The following is a 21,228-nucleotide window of genomic DNA, read 5'->3' on the forward strand; positions in this document are numbered from 1 at the left end:
ACAGATCCTAAGGTACCTCCTTGATCCCTACCTTCTGATATTCATGCCTTGTGTAATCCCTGCTCCTTGAGTGTGGATGGTTTCTATGACTTGTGTCTAGCAAACGTAATATGGCCCAGTTGGTAGGATGTCACTTGTGTAATTATGTTCTGCTATATGGCAAAGATGATGTCACTCTTATGGTTATGTTGCATTATTTAAGACTGTCTTGCTTGCAGTCTCTCTCTTTTCATTGCTGGCTTTTGCTAAGCAAGCTGCCGCAAATCCTACGGCACAAGAAAATGATTCTGACAACAACCTGAGAGAGCTTGGTAGTGTATCTTTCCCCAGGCAAACTTCCAGGTGAGAACTCAATGCTGGGTGACTCCCTGACTGCAGCCTCATGAATCCCTGAGCAGACCCAGCTAAGATTTGCCCAGGTACTTGACCCACGGAAACTTTGAGGAAATAAATATGTTTTAAACCTCTAAGTGTGTAGAAATTTGTTAACCAGAAAGCTAATATATGTGCAAAGCCTCACTTAAGCAGTCCATGCCTTTTAAAAACCTCAGAGAGGTAGGTATCAAGATGTTGCCCCAGATTTTTGGAAAATCTGCTTTGGAAAGAATCATTTCATTTAAGGTAGATAGGTAAAGAGGCAAAGACAGAAAAATAGATGAGGAGAGAGAAAAAGGGAGAGAAGAGAGCTCTCATACTGAAGAATAGCATTCTTTAGTTCAGAAAGGTTTTTTTTTTATTGCTCATATTTCTATAAGGAAATGGATATATAAAGTACAATAATCTTTTGATCTAAGGGGTTCAATATAGTTGTCATGTATTATTTACTATACTTAGATTATATACATCCATAAATACTTAAGACTATATGATCAATACACATGAATTGTACCCAAGTTTGATTTCTTCAGTTCAAGCTAGGATTTTTTTAATACTGTTTGTACATGCAATTAAGATATAAAAGTATTGCAAAGTAGAAAGTGACAAATAAAAGTTTCAAAAAATAGAGTACCAACCACTTTGATATATTGAGTGGTGTGGTGTTCCTTTAGCCACAGAACAGAGTAATTCTCAATAAGCTTGATTGGAGTTTGGTTTATCAATGCCATACTACAAAAATGCATTTTCATAACCAATTGTCAATTAATGAAATCCACCAATATCACATTATTTGATCATTTCAGGATAAACAAAAAACAAAACACTTCACTTTTCAATTCTTTTCCCAGTAAGTCACATCAGAGTCATTGCACACCAGATTACAGAAATGAAATCTTCTAAAGCCCCACTGAGGTCAGATAGTCTGAAAAGCTGTGCTGTGAGAAATTTAGCCGCATTTCCACTAAACAATAGCTAGTTTTCTTATACTTGTGAACACACAAAACATGACATACCCTTCCTTCCTGTACTTTGGTTAAGAAATGAAGAAATGCTTTTCTTTTTTTTCCAGAACATCTCAAACTCTTGAGTCTAATTCTTACCTCAGACTATGGTGAAACTTGTTCTGTCCCTTTCCTGCACCTTTTTGGGTTTGATATTTACTGTAAGGAAGAAGAATTACACTATATTTAACACTTAAAGCCATGAGAAAAGCAAATGACCTATAATCTGCTTTCCCAGGTGACTTACAGAAGTTCTCAAAACACCGATCATGTTGTAGAAGAATTAGAGTCACCTTTCCTCAAATAAATTTGATTATTTCTTTCCCCTGGATTTGGCAAAATAGGATTAACAAGATATGTTGCATTCATGTAAGCAGACCGTTAACACAATAATTCTAGTCTACAATGGGAAATTAGCAGTGTTCATCCAATCACAGCTGGTTTGCAAGCCCTTGTTGAAAATAAATGTATTGTTAACCATGCAGTTATCAATGTGCCTATATTTGAAAACTTGCTTGTGGAGGCCAAGAGAAAAACAAATGTGTTTGTTCTCTCATTTACCAAAGATAATTTTTATCCATGCAGTATCTACAATTTTCTGTTTTAAGTATTCCATGAGGGGCGGGACAGGGGTGGGGTGGAGGGTCCTGTGGTGATGACCACACACAATCAGCACAAGAGTGAAAACAGTATCTAGAAAGACCGAGAATAGGCCAGAGCCAGAAAGCACTAGCTTCCAGTCTCAGGCCTGCCACTGGCCATGAGCACTTCTCTGAATTCCTGCTCTTTATCTGTATGGATAACATCTAACAGGGTTGTTTCAGGGAATCATATGGAAAACATCTTTAACCTGCCAGATATACAGTAAATGGTAGACAGCATTGTTACTGTTCCTGAGAAACACAGCACACTGTTTTCATATGAATGGTTCCTAAGCAGAGCCCACTGGATAATTCGGAGTTCAAATAATTAATAGAAAGCAGGTTCCAATTAGAAATCTTTTTATACTTTATTTTAATATTCATTTCTTACCCTACAAGCTTCCTTACTCTCCCCTTTTTTTCTCAAAATGACTCATTCTTTACTCAATTTATCTAAGTGTGGTTACATTCAAAGTCACCTACCAAATATCTCTATTCCTCCCAAACACACACACACACACACACACACACACACACACCCCACAAAGCTTTAACTCAATAAGGACTATTTATTTAATTGTCTGGATTATCTACTCTAGAACACAGGTCATTAGCAGCTGTATCACCGAAACAGAGAAATCACGGACTGGAACGGGTACTAAATAAAAATGTGATTGAAAAGTTAGAAGTAATATGATACCAATATGTAACCAATAGGCAAGAGAGGGCTGAGGCAATAATTGTTTGGAATATATAATATAAAGTGAGGAGTAATGTGAAAAAATCTATAGGAGGAAAATCCTTTTCCTGGCTCTAATTTTTCAATAGTAAGCTATTTGCTCAAAAAAATGATAAAGCTGTATGAAGGATCTTGAGAATTCTAGACTTGCCATCAATGTTCAGGCAAAACAAAAACTGAGTTAGTGAGAATGACATTCTCACTCATTTTGTTGAGGCTGTCTATAAAAAGGGAAACTTTATCATAATCTTGCTCAGCACTCATCTTAGACAACATGTTCCCATGGATCTCAAACCCTCATATTATTGTACCTTATACTTCCTGCTTTATTGTTGCTATGGATGTGAAAAATAGTTGATGATCATCTTTGTTTATAATCTTTTACAGGTTTAAACAAAAACATTCAAAATGACCTATTATCAAGCCTCCCTGGAGGCTACTGATCTTAAGCAAAGTTTTTTGCCCTACCAATTAACCTATGGAAGGTATCCCTAACAATTATATTCCAACACTCTTTTATTTACACTTGACTCTGGAAAGCTCTCAATTTTTCACATAATCTAGAAAATAAATATCACCCTTGCCTTCACAGGCAGCATTAGAATGAGCAGGAATGTGCATTAATTTGTTATATTATCCAACTTAATACTTAGTTTCCCTACTTTCTGTTTATAACCTGAGCTTTTCTGGTTAAAAAATGATTTAAGAAGCACAAATTAGGATACAAAAATTTAAATAAAGGTCACTATTGTCATGATATGGGGTTTCAGTTTTGCAACCCATCTGCAATTTCCCACCAGGCTGGGCGGAATTAATCTATAAGAGTCTAGAGATATTTGCGAAATAAGCTAATATGAAAGGTCAGGACAACCCATCAAAACCGACTCTCTTCCTCTTCCACTGCACGGTGAAGGCCAGGGATGAATTTTAAGAGTTGTTTCCGGACACTTCCCCTTCTGTTCTTCCGGGGCAGGGTCCCGAACATGTTTGAGAAGTTGCCCTCCCACAAGGGGGACATGGACCCACTGCTGGCAGTACTAACACTTCGGTTCCTCCTCGAAGAAGACCTCTTCAGAAAATCATCTCCATCCTTGGGGACAAAGCACTCATCATCTGTGCTTGTCTGTCGACTGAAGCCTCCTCTGCTTGAGTCCTCAGACACACACGTCTGGTAGCCATCCTCGCTGTCCACGGTCATGGAGCTCAGGCAGCTGCTCTCACTTGATAATCGATTCCGGTCCAGGAGGGCTGGGCCTGGCCCGGGCAGGGTTCCAAACAAAACTGACTCATCTATGTCCATGTTTTCCAAACTTGGGCAGTTACCTGTGTTACCTAGAATGCAGAAAACAAAGTCTACTGTGGAATGGGTATGAGCATCATTCCCCATAAGTAAACACAACCAAATTTCTCTTCAAAGGGTGTAAGAAAGAGTAAAGGTGAGTAATATTTTTCCCTGAGTTTCACCTGTATGAATAAGTGATTATTTATGAGACTGCTTGATAAACCTTATAGTGGTATTTCCCAAACTATTGTTCATGGACTAGCTTCCATGTAAAAAATGTTCCCTGGTCACAGAAATAGTACTGGAAATTAAATAAATTTAAATAGCTTCTTCATGTAAGAATAGTCAAGTCATCTGAGAGTATGCTGGTATGACTTGTCAAGCTCCAAAAGTATCACTTCTTAAACAGAAGTGACCCTGCAACCTTTTATTGAAATTCTCACAGAAATGGCATTCTAAAGAGTACACTCAGAAAAAAAAAAATAAAGAATATACTTGAGGAAATGCTGTCTTACGGACTTCTTCCATTAAGTTCCTCTGATTTTTAGTTACCACATTTTTCAAGGACTTATAAAATTCTTATAACATCACCCGAAGTGTATGGGAAACACATGTAGCCTCCACCTGTAGGCTGATTATAGATAATTCAAAACAGAAAGGGTATCTTCCAACCTCAATATTCCATGTTTCTTCCTAGAATACTTTAATACTTAAATGCTCTGGAATAGTACCATACCCAGAAAACATCCCTGTCCTCAAATAAGTAACAATTTATTTGTAGGAGCTGAGTTTTATCTGCTTAGCTGATTTTTTTCATCAACCTTTCATAACCTGCATCTGGGCTCTCCAAGCTCAGATTTTAATTGCACACCAACATCCTGTCCCTGCCCCGCTTGCTTATGCACTGAGCTGGCTGGTATGCTGCTAAAAGGAAGGGGATTATTTGTTACACTAGCCTGAGAACACGGTAATTAGAAGGGGACTCTGCTTCAGGAACAGCAATGGAACACTGCACACTCAGAAATGGTTTTACTCTGCGCTGATTATTTCTCTACTGTCACTTTCCTTTGTCCTTGATGAGCAATACAAAAAGAGCCTGATTTTCCATTTAATCTGCAAGGTTGAAGATGGCCAGCTCTGCACTGACTCGTCAGAATGCTTTCCTTTTTTCCTAATAAAACCTACTTTATTTCATCTGGCAACAGCCTGATTGGAAAGCAATTGAGAATCTCATACCCTGTGTATTTATTCTAGGTCTAGAAAAAGCAAACTAAAGAATTCCTTCAATCTCTCAAAAAAAAAAAAAAGTGTAAAACAATGGCTTTAATGAGGAGTCATTCCCCTTAATCCTGAACTAAAGATCTTGTCTACAGAAGCTATTCCTATAGAACCCCTGGACTGCCTATACACATTAGGCCAAACCTCATCTCCACTCTAGAATGTTCCAGAAGCAGACGCAGAGGTTTCCCAGACATCCTCAAAGTCTACAGAAATCCAAGAGTGGCTGGATTTAAACCTGTGTCCTGCTAGGAAAGGTCAGACCCCCAAAAAATCTGCTACAATTGTTTTAAAATATTAATTTAAAAATAATAAAATATTAATTTAAAAACAGACAAGAGAAATAATTTATATAGAAGCTTCATTTAAAAAACAGAATTTCAAAATAAACATCAAAGCCATATATTAGTGCCTAATTATGAGTTAAATGTATCTTTTATTCTGTAAATAAATTATTACCTGAAACAAACAAAGCTAAAGGTTATAAATAGACTTTAGCTCAGGGTTATCTGAAGAAGGTATAACCTGTATTTCACACTAAACTGCTAAGCCACCGAGGCGTCCCCCAATTTTTTTTTAAGCAGGCTCTATACCCAGCACAGAGCTCAACATGGGGCTCGAACTCATGACCCTGATATCAAGACCGGAGCCAAGATCAGTAGTTAGACAGTCAACCAACTGAGCCACCCAGGTGCCCCCAAATCAATTAATTTTAAACTCAACCTTTCCTTTCAGAATTTACACAGCAGCAAGAGCCATGCATTTACTGTTAGAATGATCGCTGGTATTTCCCGTCTTGGGTTTGCAGGCATGAATAAGCATTTCTCTGCATTCACATAACTTATATAATATGTACAAATGGTAGGAGCTCTACCCAAGAAGCAATCTACCATTCCAGCCTCAGTAATTTCTGAGAACTACACAACCCTGAGCCACAAGCATTCTCAGAAATTTAATTCATCTATTGTAATAGTAGGAAAATCAGACTATTATTCCCACTGTTCTTCTAAAATCTCCAGGTGCTTCTTACAAGTGTGTGCACACATGTGAGTGTGTGTGTGTGTGTGTGTGTGGTTTTGTGTGCATATGTGTTATATGCATGGAAGAAGGGATGTGACTTGACTTACTCTCTGAAAGCACAAGTAAATCCAAAGGTCATGCCAAAAAACCCCCAGAGACCAGTATTTTTGATCCATGCTAGACAATGTTTTCTTATAATGATGATAATCTTACAACAACTTAGAGGTCGAAATACCAAAAAGATGAATGTTAATGTGGTTTCTTCTGAACAGGAAATCACACTTACCATGAAGCAGACGCTGTTCCTGTAACTGCAGAGATCTGAACTCCACCCATTTTTTCTTCAAGGTTTGCTGATAAAAAGGAAAAAGAAGTGTTAATTATTGGGAATCCCCAGTGAAGGTAGCAATTTACCTCTAGATGTTGCGATTTGTCATTAATATCTTTCCTTCCTTCCTAGCACTAACAAACTCCTCCATTCATTTGAAAGATTATTTTCTACACAAAAGGGAGATATTGGGAACATTACTTCTGCAAGAAATAATCTAGTAGCATCAACAAGTTGAAACTATGACAAAGGAAACAACCGGCAATAGAAACAATGGCATTTATTTATTTATATATTCTTAAAAATATTACAGAACCATATTGCTTGGGTTTGTGTATATTTACCAGCTGTTGAGGCAAGGATTTACACTCTAGGCTTCCCCTGTGTGTAAGATGAAGGCAATAATAGTATCTAAACCCTGGGATTATCCTGAGAATTGGTAGAGTCAGTAGGACAGAAAAGGTGCAAAACAGTGAACAGAGCTTAGTAAATGTTCAGCAAGTATCATCATTCTATCAGCCTGCACTGTTAAAGCAGTGTTTATCGCTGCACACCTATGTACTTTTCACAACAAAAAGGGGAAGCCAGCCTGTCTGAAAGGTTTCCTTGGAGGGCTAAACTTAGAACACCGCTAAGCACCCTGACTTCTTAGCTGCTTCCTTCCTCAGCTGCCCAGCACATGCGAGCAGCGGCCCAGGGTGGCCATGAAGTGGCTGCTGTCATGGTCAAGACTGCTCGTGAGGCGTGCCCTCTTCCATCAAAGGGGGTGATGAGAATCAAAGCAAACCACCCAGAGACATCTGACAAGGACAGTTAGAGGCTCACTCTCCCTCCCGCCCTTCGGCCTTGCCCTGCCGGCTCAGATCCCCACATCAAGCCCAGCAGACAGGCACAGCTCAGCTTTGCCTATGGCCACTTAATCCCAAGGAAAGGCAGCCTAGTTGGAAAGGAGCGCTCCCTTGTAAGAAGCAGTCTAGGAAAGGTAGATGGAGGCTATAAAGGAAGAGCGGGGGACAAAAGTACATTTGGAAGGGGAAGGCCTAAGGAAAAGAAAATAATAAAATCACAAGAATGTCATCAAGTGCTTAAGGGAACTGGTTCCTCAGTTTGGAGACTGAACACTCACTGGGCCGGATTTCCAAGCTTTGGTAACCGTAACATTTAGCATTAATTTAGGATTAATTTAGCATTAATCCTTATGATTACGTATATAATATGCAAGCACTAAATCAAAGCCATAAAATGCCCAGCTTAGTTAAAATTTCTTGTTCTTTCTGCACTATATGATAGTCAGCATGGCTATGAGACTGCTGAGCTGAGCCACAGCTCCTTTTATTTGTGCAAACTGTGGTCCTATGAAGGTCAGAGTTACGGACCCACAGAGAAAAGAACCAGCAAGGATCTAGTCCCTTCCTTTTCTCTTAAAGGAATCTATCTCCTGCAAGAGAAGAGAGTCCAGGGGAAGAGCATAAGGATAGGTTGACAGTCAAAACTAAATACAGAGAGAAGAGGAAACTGTATTTTTGCACTTGCTATTCAGAAATACGAAGTCAGGCCTTGCCAAATAGCTAATTTTTGTGAAAATAAAGGTTTTAAAATATCGAATCTGTTGATTTGGCCCAGTCATCTAAGTACGTCATCACTTAAACCAAGAAAACACCAGTGTAAAGAGCAGATGTGTCAAAGTGACTAAGAGTTTTTAGTCTCTCTCTCAGCTTCCCCATTTTCCTCACAATCTGTTTCTGCCTGTTATTAACATTATAGTTGTATATTTGGACAAATGAGACCTCTCACCATTAGAAGGAAATTAAAGCACTTGGGAGCTCTAACCATACTGGGCCCTATCACCTCATTGTATCAAGCTCGGAGCCTGGGATATAGCAGCTGCTCAGTAAATATTGATTGAATAAATATATCAAAGAATGGCTCCCTGAAATAAAACTCAACTATCACAGATGGATATTTTGAGTTGGATATATTTCCAATGTTTTCAATATACATAAGACATACAGCTATACATTTCCATCTTTACTACTTTTATAGTGCTTTCATGGATAATATGCCTTTTAATTTTCTTAACTGTCCTACAAATTTCCAGATTATAAAATAAAGGTGTAATGTAGTAAAAATACTTCCCAAGGGCTACAAACCCAATAAAAAGCAGAGCTAGATTAAAATGTAGCTCCTCCAGCTAGCACAGGGGATGTGCTGTTTTCATGTTGAACATTTGAATCATAGGTCATAATAAAGGGAATCCCTGAAAAACATGGCTCAGAAGGGACTACTGTTTCTAAAGAAGAGCTTGTGGCCTCATGGAGTCTTTGAAAGATGAATACATAATTACATAGGACACACAAACAAAATGTCACTGTGTGAAGGGGGAGCCAACTTGACCTCAGTTATAGGTCAGATCCAGACATTTCTGGTTCAAGAGGTGAACTGGAAATCTCATAATTTTCAAGATTAGAAGAGGAAAAGAAATGCAAGAAGATAAGAAGGAATGAACTCAAAGATCTGCTGGGCCTGGAGAAACAGAAACAGGTAGGTAGGAATTTGGATCCTGTGGCAATATATAGTTTAAATGCACTTATTTATCTGAAGCAAAGAATAAAGACAAGTTTCCTGCTTGAGAAAAGAACCTTGGCTGAAGCTCTACTACCATGAAAAAGACAGTAAAAAAAAAGCTGATGACGGTGGCTACGGCTCATGTAGACATGCCCAGAGAGGCAGGAGAACATAAATGTAGCCTTATAACTTGAGCCAAACAGTACACTAACCCTCTAGGAAAGCATGCTAGCTGCCACGCCTGGCTCTAGATTGGGAGCCTTGACAATGCAGGGTGCAGACAACCCAAGTACAATACTGAGTGGAGGTGAAAGACCACCATGCATGGGAAGTGAGCAATATAAACTCCAAAAGGTATGAAAGACAACAAAATTGAAAGTCAGGACATGGATTCTCTCCAAAGAAAAGGAAAACAGAAGACTGTCCAAAGAAGACTTTAAAACAAAAATATTTATAGTCCTCGGAGGAAGAAATGAGATCAATGTCAATCAGAACAAGAAATCTGAAACAAAGAAATAAAACAAGAACAGATGAACATGAAAAAGAATGATCTGAAAATAAAAAAAATAACTCTTAAAACTCAATGGAAACAACTCATTCTGTACAGAATATAGACATTACTGAAGAACTCAACAAGAAAGTAACAAAAAACATAAAGTGATACAAAATATAAAAGAGTGGTTAAGAAGCAAGGAAAAGAAAAGATGCTCAAAAATGTCTAACAGGAATTCCAGATGATAGTTCAGGGAATGGTGAAGAAGGTATATTCAAAGAGATCAAGCTGATAGTTTTCCAAAACTAAAGAAACTCACAAGTCCTTAGATTGAAAAGGTACTGCAATGTCTAAGCAGTAAAGATTTAGAAGCGAATCTAGACTTAATCACATTTCAGTGAACCTTTAGATCAGTAAGACAAAAAGAACATCTTAAAAGTAACCAGAAAGACAAAAGATTGCCACAAATTGAAACGCTGGTTTTTGAAGACTCAAAAACAAAATCCTCTAGAAAGAACTACCAAGAAAAAAAAAAGAGAAAGATAGAGAAGGCACAAAAAGAAGTACAAATAAAAATGAAGACAATCAAAAAAAAATGAAGACAATCTTTTTTGTGAAGAAAAGAAAATTATGAGAACAGAATTTTTATTATCCACACATACAATAAATTTGAATTAAAAATTTAAGAACAAAAAACATTAATTCAATAAAACCAGCTCCAACAAAACAAAACAAACAAAACAGAAAGCCCAAGAAATCTTATAATTAATAAAGAAACTGAAACAGAGTTGAGAAGTAGAAGTTTAGAAGCTAGAAGGGCAAAAAAGAACCTTAAGTCCAGATGATTCAGATAGTTATAAGAATTTTACCAGAGAAGAAAAAGAGAAAGATTCTCCCCAGCTCATGCTAAGAGTCCAGTAAACATGATACCAAAACTAATGAAAGATAGTTTGAGAAAAGAAAATTGCAGCCCATACTACCTATAAAATGAAGCTACTTTCAAAAATTCTAAAGAAAATATTAAAAAATCAAATCTACAATTAGATAAAAACAATCACAAATTATGACCAGGCTGTATTATTCTGGATACACAAGGGTGGTTTTACATTAGAAAATCTTTAAATGTCATTCACCATATTGACAGATATTTTTAAAATAAATAAATGAGAATAACACATGCAGAAGAAAAGTGTGTGATAAAATTTGATACACAAGCACTATGAAAACTACTAGAGGGGGAAAATCTCTGGGTGGCTCAGCAGTTTAGCGCCTGCCTTCAGCCCAGGGCGTGATCCTGGAGTCCCGGGATCTGGTCCCATATAGGGCTCCCTGCAAGGAGGCTGCTTCTCCCTCTGCCTGTGTCTCTGCCTCTCTCTCTCTCTCATTCTCTCTCATGAATAAATTAAAAAAAAAAAAAAGAAAACTACTAGAAAATTTAGTATGGAAGAGAGTGTCTCAAATCTGAAAAGTATGTTCATAGAGAGAGCTCATTCCTGACAGGAAAAAGTAGAAATCCCCTTTAAAATCAAGAACAAAACAAGGATGTCTATTATTTTTTTAAAAAAAGATTTTATCTATTTATTTGACAGAGAATGAGCATGTAAGAGCGCAAGCAAGGGGAGCAACAGAGGGAGAAGAAGGAGGCTCCCCAGTGAGCAGGGAGCCCAATGCAGGCCTCAATCCCAGGACCCCAGCCGGGATCATGACCTGAGCCTAAGGCAGATGCTTAACTGACTGAGCCACCCAAAGTACCTATTATTATAGTTTCTATTCATCACTGTATTGTGAACCCTACCCAGTGCAGTATAGAAAGAGAACTGTTTGTTAACCTTAATAGTCACTGTCTTCATAGAAAACCCAAAATTATCTACAGATAATTTGTTAGAAATTGTATAGTTTAGAAATAGTTTGAAATATACAGTTTGAAAAACAGCATAAAATTGTTTTACATATCCATACATCAACCTCAATCAAAATGTTTATTGTTTTTATAAAGAAACTATAATATGAACAAAAATCATAAGCAGAAAGGAATATATCTAGTGAAAAATATATAGGATCTATTTGCATGAAAGGATCACACTTTATTGAAAGATGTAAAAAAAACAATTAAAAATGGTAATATTATGGGCAGCCCTGATGGCCCAGCAGTTTGGCGCTGCCTTCAGCCTGGGCTATGATCCTGGAGACCCAGGATCCAGTCCCACGTCAGGCTCCCTGCATGGAGTCTGCTTCTCTCCTCTGCCTCTGCCTCTGCTTCTGTGTGTGTGTATGTGTGTGTGTGTGTGTGTCTTGAATAAATAAATAAAATCTTAAAAAAAAACCCACAAAACATTGATTTAAAAAATAATAATAGAAAAATAAAAATGGTAATATTATGAACACTTTTCCTCTAAGATCAGGAACGTGACATGGATGTCCACTTCCACCACCTTTATTCAACATAGTACTAGAATGCCTAGCCACAGCAATCAGACAAGTAAAAGAAATAAAAGGAATTTAAATTGGTTAAAGAAAAAGTAAAACTGTCAGTATTTGTAGATGTGATACTATATATAGAAAACCCTAAAGATTCCACCAAAAAACTATTAGAACTAATAAACTTGGTAAATTTGCAGGATACAAAATTAAAATACAGAAATCTATTGCATTTTATATACTAATAATGAAATAGCAGAAAGAGAAATAAAACAATCACACTTCTAATTGCATCAAAAAATATCTAGAAATAACTTTAACCAAGGAAGTGAAAGACCTACTGTCTAAGAAATAGAAGACATTGATGAAAGAAACTGAAGACAATGCAAATTAATGGAAAGATATACAGTGTTCATGATTTGGAAGAATTAATACTAAAATGTGCAAAGTACCCAAAGCAGTCTACAGAGTGGTAATCTATCAAAATCCTAGTATTTTTTACAGAAGTAGAACAAATAATCCTAAAATTTGTATGAAATCACAAAAGACCCCAAATAGCCAAAAAACAATCTGGAGAAAGAACAACAAAACTGGAGGTAGGTATCACAATCTCAGAATTCAAGATATACTATAAAACCAAAGTAATCAAAATAGTATGATACTAGCACAAAAATAGATACATAGATCAATGAATTAGGATAGAGAGCCCAGAAACAAACCCACATTTATATGGATAATCAATCTATGACAAAGTAGTTAATAATATATGATGAGGGAAAGACAGTCTTTCATAAATTGGGAATATTGGACATCTACATGCAAAAGTATGAAACTGGAACACTTTCTTACAACATACACAAAGATAAATTCAAAATGGATCAAAGACCTAAATGTGAGACATGAAACCATAAAACTCCTAAAAGAAAACATAGGCAGCAATCTCTTGGACACTGGTCTTAAAAACATATTTTTGGATATGTCTCCTCAGGTAAGGGAAACAAAAGCAAAAATGAACTATGGGACTTACAACAAAATTAAAGGCTTTTGCACATCTATGAAGCAAAAAGGAACCTACCAAATGGGAGAAGATATTTGCAAATTACATATCCAATAAAGAGTTAATATCCAAAAAATATAATTTATACCACTCAACAACAAAAAAACCCCCACATAATCCCATTAAAAATGGCAGACGACCTAAATATACATTTTTCCAAAGAAGAAATATAGATTTTAACAGACCCATGAAAAGACATTCAACATCACTAATCATCAGGGAAATGTAAATCACAACTGCAATGAGATATCACTTTACATCTGTCAGAATGGCTTATATTAAAAACACAAGAAATAACAAGTGTTGGCAAGAATGTGGAGAAAAAAGAACCCTCATACACTATTGGTGGGAATGTAAACTGATGCAGTCATTGTGGAAAATAGTATGGAGCTTTCTCAAAAAATTAAAAATAGGAATACCATATGATCTACTAAGTCCACTACTGAGTATTTATCCAAAGAAAACAGAAAGACTAATTTAAAAGATATACACACTCCTAAGTTGTAGCATTTTAAAAATATAGCCAAGATATATAAGTAACCAAAGTATCCATCAATAGAGGAAGTGATAAAGGTGTTGAGATATATATATATATATATATATATATATATATATATACACACACACACACACATACACACAGTGGAATATTACTCATCCATATAAGAAATACTATCTTGCCATTTGTGACAACAGAAGTAGGCCTAGAGGGTATCATGCTAAATGAAATAAGTCAGAGAGAAAGACAAATACCATATGATTTCACTTATTAGTAGAATGCAAAAAAAAAAAAAAAAAAACCCCACAATCAAACAAACAAAAAAGCAGAAACAGATTCATAAATACAGAGAAGTGGTGGTTACCAGTGAGGAAGGGAGACGGGGAAGAGGAAAATAATGGTGAGATCCTTCATCACTAAGAAAACTCACTACCAAACAGATGTTAAGTGTTTTCAAATTGAAATATCTACACAAAATGTAGTATCAATCAAAATTCCAAAATTTATCTATAGAACTAGATAATCTGAGTCTAAAATTTATATAGATGGTCAGAAGAACCAAGAATAACCTGGAAGCCTTGTTTAACTGGATAGCAATATTTATTGCAAAGGTATATATACTGAATTTGAGAGAAACAATGGATCAGAATATGGAGCCAGTAAGAAAATCCATGCATATAAGAAATTTGCTTAAAAACAGAGGCTTCGCTGTAGGAGCATTGGGGGGGTGGGGGGAGGACTAAAATAAATGATACTTGGGAGAACAGAATATGGAAATAAAAGAAATAAAGTAAAATAAAAAGAAAAGAAAATTAGAATCCCATATCTACCACATACACAAATTAATTCTGGATGAGTTGAGGACTTAAGTACAAAAAAAAGGAAAAACTTTAAAACTTTTGGAAGAAAATATAGAAAATGCAGATTACCTACAAAGGATAAACAATAGGAGCTCTTTCATAAGCAAAAATATCAAAGGCATAATACATTTAAAATGCTAAGGAGACAAAACAACAACTGAGAATAGTTTAATCACCTAATCAAACTCTCCTTCAACATTAGCAGTAAAAGATTTTTGGGGGTAAGCCCTACTTACTCTTGCTAAAGGAAGTCCCACAGCGAAAAAGTAAACCCACAGAGAAGGGAGAGAAATAAGCAGCAAGCACGTACAGTTCAACACGAGTGAGTGTTGTGTGCTCACTACCAGCTACTCAGAACAACCATTTGTAGTGTTTCATTCTATAAATTGATAAAACAATAATAAAAAAAGATGGAGTCTTAAGATGAACATTTAAATGTTGAGGTCTTCTGGGGATCCCTGGGTGACTCAGTGGTTTAGTGCCTGCCTTTGGCCCACGGCGTGATCCTGGAATCTCAGGATCAAGTCCCAAGTTGGGTTCCCTGCAAGGAGCCTGCTTCTCCCTCTGCCTGTGTCTCTGCCTCTGTGTGTGTGTGTGTGTGTGTGTGTGTGTGTGTGTGTCATGAATAAATTAAATTAAGTTTAATTTAATTTAAAAAATAAAAAATAATAAATGTTGAGGCCATCATGATGCTCTGAGAGAGGATGGGTGTATTGAAAAATTTATCCCTCATTTGAAAAAATTGCTAAGTATGGATATTACAACTTCAAGAGAAAACATTGAAGGAACAGAAATTGCTTAGAGACATGAAGTGTGTTTTTTGCAGGACAAGGCTATATTCCATGAAATCCAGACCTATTTGTTCAGTTATGTTTTGAATAACACCACCAATTTGTTTTGTTTCTTTCCTTTTTCTGCAGAGAGGTAGAAGAGCTAGGTTTACTTAATAAAAGATCCTCACTAATATTCTCTTTTTTATAAAAACAAATTATGTTTTGACAGCTTTAAAAAATAAATATAATATGAAGTACTGTTTATTCCATACAAAAACTTAATGATAAAATGTTAGAGGCATTCCCTTTAAAATCAAGAATAAGATTATCACTATTTATAATAGTCCTAGCCAATGCTGTAAGAGAAGAGAAGCAAATGGTATAGTTGACGCTTGAACAATACAGGGGGTTGGCGTGCTGACCCCTGCACAATAAAAAATCCACATATAACTTTGCCTCCCTAAAAGCTTAACTACTCATAGACCTACTGTTGACTGGAAGCCTTATCAATAACATAAATAGTTGATTAATATATATTTTATACATTACATTATATACTGTATTAATAAAGCAAGTTAGAGGAAAAAAAGTATTTTTAAGCAAATCACAAGGAAAATACATTTATAATATTGTAACATATTTATTAAAAAAAAAAAACCCTGCATATAAGTGGATCCATGCGATTCAAACCTGATGCAAGTTCGGGAGTAGTTGAATCATCAGGGGTAAATGAGCAAATTTTTCAGTATCTGCAGATGATGTTATGCCTATGTAAAAAAATCTAAGGGAATCAACAAACCTATTGGAATAGAGGGCTCAGCGAGACTGTCAGATTTAAAAAATTACTCAAAAATCAATAGCAACAAAATAAAAGATCTTTTAAAATTAAAAGATCACCTTTATTATAGCAAGAAAACTTAGAAGGTACATCAGAATAAGTATAATAAAAGATATATAAATGTGTATACAGAAATGATGAAATGTTTTCGAAGTACCTAAAAGACCTGAATTAAAAGGCCAAGATTCGGGCAGCCCAGGTGGCTTAGTGGTTTAGCACCGCCTTCAGCCCAGGGCATGATCCTGGAGACTCGGGATCGAGTCCCACGTTGAGCTCCCTGCAAGGAGCCTGCTTCTCCCTCTGCCTGTGTCTCTGCCTCTCTCTCTCTGTGTCTCTCATGAATAAATAAATAAAATCTTAAAAAATAAATAAATAAAAGGTCAAGATTCTGTGTCTGAAGGAGGAAAGGTGAACACCATAAAGATGTCAATTGATATTTATTCTATAGATGTCAATTCCGATCATCATCTGAATAGAGGAATTTTACAAACTAATTCAAAATATCACAATAAGTAAAATGGCAAGAGTATAAAACCAGAGTTGACACAGAAGGAAACAGGCAGGGCTCACTGAGGAATTAGATACGAGGGGGGTATACAAGATAAAAGATAAAAATAGTAATTCTATCCTCACGGGCTCAATAATTAAGAACACATACTTCATAAAGAAAATTCATAAATGCCAGTTGTCACTAAACACAGTCCAAGCGACAACCCGCCTGGAAGCCCTGCAGTCCCTGCCCAGACTGGCCAGAGCACGGCCACGCGGGGCAGGTCTCGGGGAGAGGGGTCAGGCGGGCCGCGGGACACTGACTCAAACGCATTCGGACGGGGGTCTGCACGTGACAGGCTGGCCAGAGCCACAGGCTAGCAAACTGAGATTCTCAAGACCCTCAAAGAGCCATCCCAGAGAATCTTCTCTGAACATCCTGCATCAGGTGCTATCTCCTGGAAACGTTTAACTTTCTTTCCCACTCCACAGTTGCTTGCGTGTTTGCCACGAGAGCAGATTCAAGGACAGCCACAGGAGCAGAGGGAGAACGGTGTCTGTAGGAAGAATGAAGCAGAACAGGACACGGAAGAGAACAATGGAAAAGCAAAACTTCCAGGCCCGCCTGCACACATGCAGCACTTGGAAAAATGTGGAAAAGACCAGCGACTCCTCCTTTGTTTTTTGTTTTTTCCCCAGACAAATGTAAATCAAGAGAGATCACAGGTGCATGAGTGAAAAGTTCTTCAAGTGACGTGCCTTCCTGTTGCCTTCCTGAGCCTCATAGAAACACGGAAGGAGGAAGGAAGAAAGTGATTTGCACTGGTTTATGGAATTTAATATTCCTGTAAAGGTAATTGTGTGGCTCTTGATAATTCAGCAGTTTAGACTCATCAAGACATTTCATCTTCAAGGGCTATTTCAATCCCTCAAATAGATTTTTATTCTACTACTCACACATTCAAGGATGAAAAATGTGCCTCATTGTATTAAATTAAATTACCTTTAAAACTTGCAGTTTTGCTTCAAGCTCTGCTCTTTTGAGAATCATTGTTCCATTAACAGTCTCTATCCTGTTTTAAGAAAAAAAAAGGGGGGGGGGACAGCATGAGAGATCCTTTCAAACTAGCACCATCCTTATGGAGCACTACACTTTGAGCACAGACAATACTTTGAAAAGCAACCTAAATGTTATGATTCTCATGGTGTTTCAAGTACCTGGACCTAGGTCAAATCTTCCGACAACATTCAGAGAAAGAAAATGGAAAAACAAAAAAATCCCAAAAATCCCGTTGAGAGGGTGGTTGAAAAGAAAAGATATTGGTTAACTTGTAAACTGTAGCTCTTTTTTGTACAGATGCCACTCTATGGCAATGATTATTGGTCTCTCCTGGAATTTACTCTTATGAGCTCTGACTGAATCACCTATTTTATTCAGTGAATGCTCACGGGGCATTTAGTACGTGCCAGACTGTCGACACCATGCTAAGCATGAGTGGTCCAGCAGTGAGAACAACATGTAATGGGAATTTTCAAACAGTGGAATCAACATGCCATTTCTTGGAAAAGGGAAAATCCTTCTTTCCTAGGATTCTAGGAACCTGTGTCTCTGGAAATTGCCTTCATTTTGCAACTAGAACAAACAGAGCCAGAACCATTATGAGCCAATAGCCTTCATATGACTCTCACATCTCAGAACCTTTTAAGTTTATAAACTTCAATCCTAGAATTATCAGTTTAATGGCGTTTGTTTCTCCCTATACCAAATGCCTTTCTAAAAATAAAAAGATTTGTTCTATCCTGAGTGATTTGATTTGTCTTATGGGCTCATGTTGAGGCCTTTATTTTGACTACTAAGTCAATAATCTGAATAGGATAAGACATTTCATGTGTGAGTCACACACCTAAGCATTTTTAAAATATCGGTTCAGATTCCTTCTGATAAGTTAGCTGGAACTATTATATTCAGATGCAGAAATTTTTCAAGTCATGGTAAAACAATAGCATTAAATATGAAGACCTATTTTCCTCTATTACTAATAGCACCCTTCCCAAGATAACGCGATGACAATTCAAGCCAAGATGTCTGCTTTCTCATTAGTGTGGACTTGTGTCTGGACATTTGGGAGGATCCTATGAATCCATTTCAATCGGACTCTAATGCGCATCTGACCTGCCCAAGCAACAGATGTCTATGCACAAAACCACAGGCACACATCAGTTGTTCGCTTCAGTATTTACACAGATGTCGCTCGTTTTCCTGATCTCTGGATCTCCATTTGTCTCCACCCCTTACTCCCCAACTGTATGCCTGTGTCCTGCCACTTTACCCATTTGGAACGTAGCTTTCTGTTTCTAACTGCCACCTTTCCCCCTTAGACTCTCTATGGCTCCAACCTTATAGATGCAAGCTCTCTGGAGTAAAGAGCACCCCCATCCTCTACCCTGAACTCACAGGATCGAGAGTTGGACTAAGTCCCCCACCATCAGGAGTCATTTTTTAAAATGACACCCACACACTCCCAGGACATCTTTGAAATTTTAGACTAGGATCGCTAAAGGTAGAGCATCCCGCAGATTTTCTTTCTATTGGCAGCTTGCAATGAGCAGCTGTGGGGTAGCTGAAGAGAATGGATCCTGGCATCCGGAGCAGGTGGTCAAATCCTAGCCCAGTCACTTATGAGATCATTGATCTTAATTCCACCTAATTTAAGCTTCAATTCGCTTTAATCTATAAATAGAAAAAAAACTAACCTCACATGGTGCCTGTGAAGAATGAAGGAGATCATGTAAGACCCACCTTGGTTAGAATAAATCCTGAACTAAGCCTGACAAGACCCATGCTCTGTCCCCTGGCAAGCTCCCTGCCTTCATTTCTTATACTCTCTCTAATCTACCAACCAGCCATCACACTGGTTCTCTCTCTCTCTCTCAGCCATGCCAAGCCTATTTTGAGAATTCAGAGGCCTCTCTCTTTGCCTCAAATGCTTTCACCAGGAGTTCACATGACCATCCCTTCTTTTAGGTCTCAGCTCAGATTTCCCCTCCTCAGAGAAGATCCCTTTAAACACCCAAGCTACCGGAGCAGCCCCCTTACTCACTATTTTATCCCACTCCTTACCTTACTTTCTTAACAGCAGTAATTAATAATTGAAATATCAAAACTACTTCTTTTGGAGGCTTTCCTTGTCCACCTCCTTCCACAATTAATAAAGCGCTACAAGAGTTTTTGTCTGTCTCTCCTAAGTCTATCACAAAACTGGAAACATCATATTTGCTCAGTAAATATCATTTAAATGATTGAGCAAATTCCATCTTTTAACTAATACTGAAGTCTTATTAGAAAAGCCAGTCAAATCTCTAGCTGAGGAGGCCAATCTCCCATTAGTAAGTCTGGAATATTAGTAGGTGTGAGTGTGTGTGTTGTAGGGCAGAGAGGATTGAGCAGACTTTTTTCTTCCTTCCAAATGGGACACTAGAAAAGAGTAACAATTGCCTTGTGGTATAAGAGCAAAAACTTCAGCCCTTCTGACCTTTTATTTGTTCTAACCACAAGATTATATCAACCATGGAAATTGGACCAGTTCCTCTCTGACCAAAGAGAATGTGTGCCAGTTTAATTGAATTTGACATAGAAAAATAAATTTTCTAAATGCTATCCCTCCCACTCAGACGTTTGGGCTATTGATGTCTTCTGACTTCAGATGTTGACAGTATGTTCAAGTTTGAGGAAACCTTGAGAAACAAAAGGAACTGATAAAAAATGTCTGTACCCAATCCCAAAGTTATGGTGCACTGCCTCCCTTCTTGTGATCCTGAACAAAAAGCCTATTCATTCACTCAACAGGCATTATAGGAGACTCTAACATTTTTGAAGCCCCGCGGAAGCAGATGGATAGTTACGTTAACAGGTTTCCTGAAGATCTGATCAGGTCAACAACTTGTTTGTGGGTAAAGCCTTCTGTGTTCACACCATTGATATTTGCAAGGACATCACCTGGGAGATGCCAAGAAAAACGAGTCGTTAAAATGCTGCCTAAATAATCCCTCCTGACACGAAAAGAAAACAAGCAAGCCCCAAACCTTAGCAACATAAAAGAGCTAAGAAAATTCAAAGCAACGATCAAATCTCAACCTTTGATATCAGAAAGTTTTCTTTTCTTGCTATTTAAATAATTCCTAACAAGAGCAAAGCTACAAATTACCAGTTTGCAGGCCAGCATGGTGTGCTGGGCTGTCCTCCTGGATTTTGCAAATCAGAGTGCACATCTCTAGGGAGCACATGTTCTGGTTCTGGAGCCTGTAAGTCTGCAAAAATTAGAGTGATGCATAATTACTATTCAAAGAACTCAAAATCTCTGTGTCCAAAAATAAAATGGTGTTGATTACCTTAAGCAGTACAGTAGGTAAGTACAAAGAACAATTTGGAAAGGCTTTCTTGAATATAAACTGAACCAAAGATACCAATCTTGATATTCTATGATGCAATTCTATGATGCCAACTCCATTCATTTAAAAAAGTGTGGTGGGGGGCACCTGGGTGGCTCAGTCAGTCAAGCGTCTGCCTTT

At 37.4% G+C, this 21,228-nt stretch overlaps 1 protein-coding gene across 4 annotated transcripts in view; it reads right to left on the reverse strand.

Moving 5' to 3' along the window:
* Nucleotides 1-707: 707 nt before the first annotated feature.
* LOC112674728 (cytohesin 1 interacting protein) overlaps nt 708-21,228 on the reverse strand; it is a 73,118-nt gene continuing 52,597 nt past the window's right edge. For all 4 annotated transcript variants that reach the window (XM_035697560.2, XM_035697553.2, XM_025471148.3 and 1 more), the window contains 5 exons: nt 20,865-20,967; nt 20,563-20,656; nt 17,663-17,732; nt 6,626-6,692; nt 708-4,091 (listed from right to left, as the gene is read on the reverse strand). In XM_035697560.2, the coding sequence (XP_035553453.1) occupies nt 3,634-4,091; nt 6,626-6,692; nt 17,663-17,732; nt 20,563-20,656; nt 20,865-20,967 (792 nt within the window). In that variant the 3' untranslated portion in view covers nt 708-3,633. The remainder of the gene's footprint in view (nt 4,092-6,625; nt 6,693-17,662; nt 17,733-20,562; nt 20,657-20,864; nt 20,968-21,228) is intronic.

This window comes from Canis lupus, chromosome 36 (genome assembly GCF_003254725.2).
Source record: "Canis lupus dingo isolate Sandy chromosome 36, ASM325472v2, whole genome shotgun sequence".
Lineage (NCBI taxonomy): Eukaryota > Metazoa > Chordata > Mammalia > Carnivora > Canidae > Canis > Canis lupus.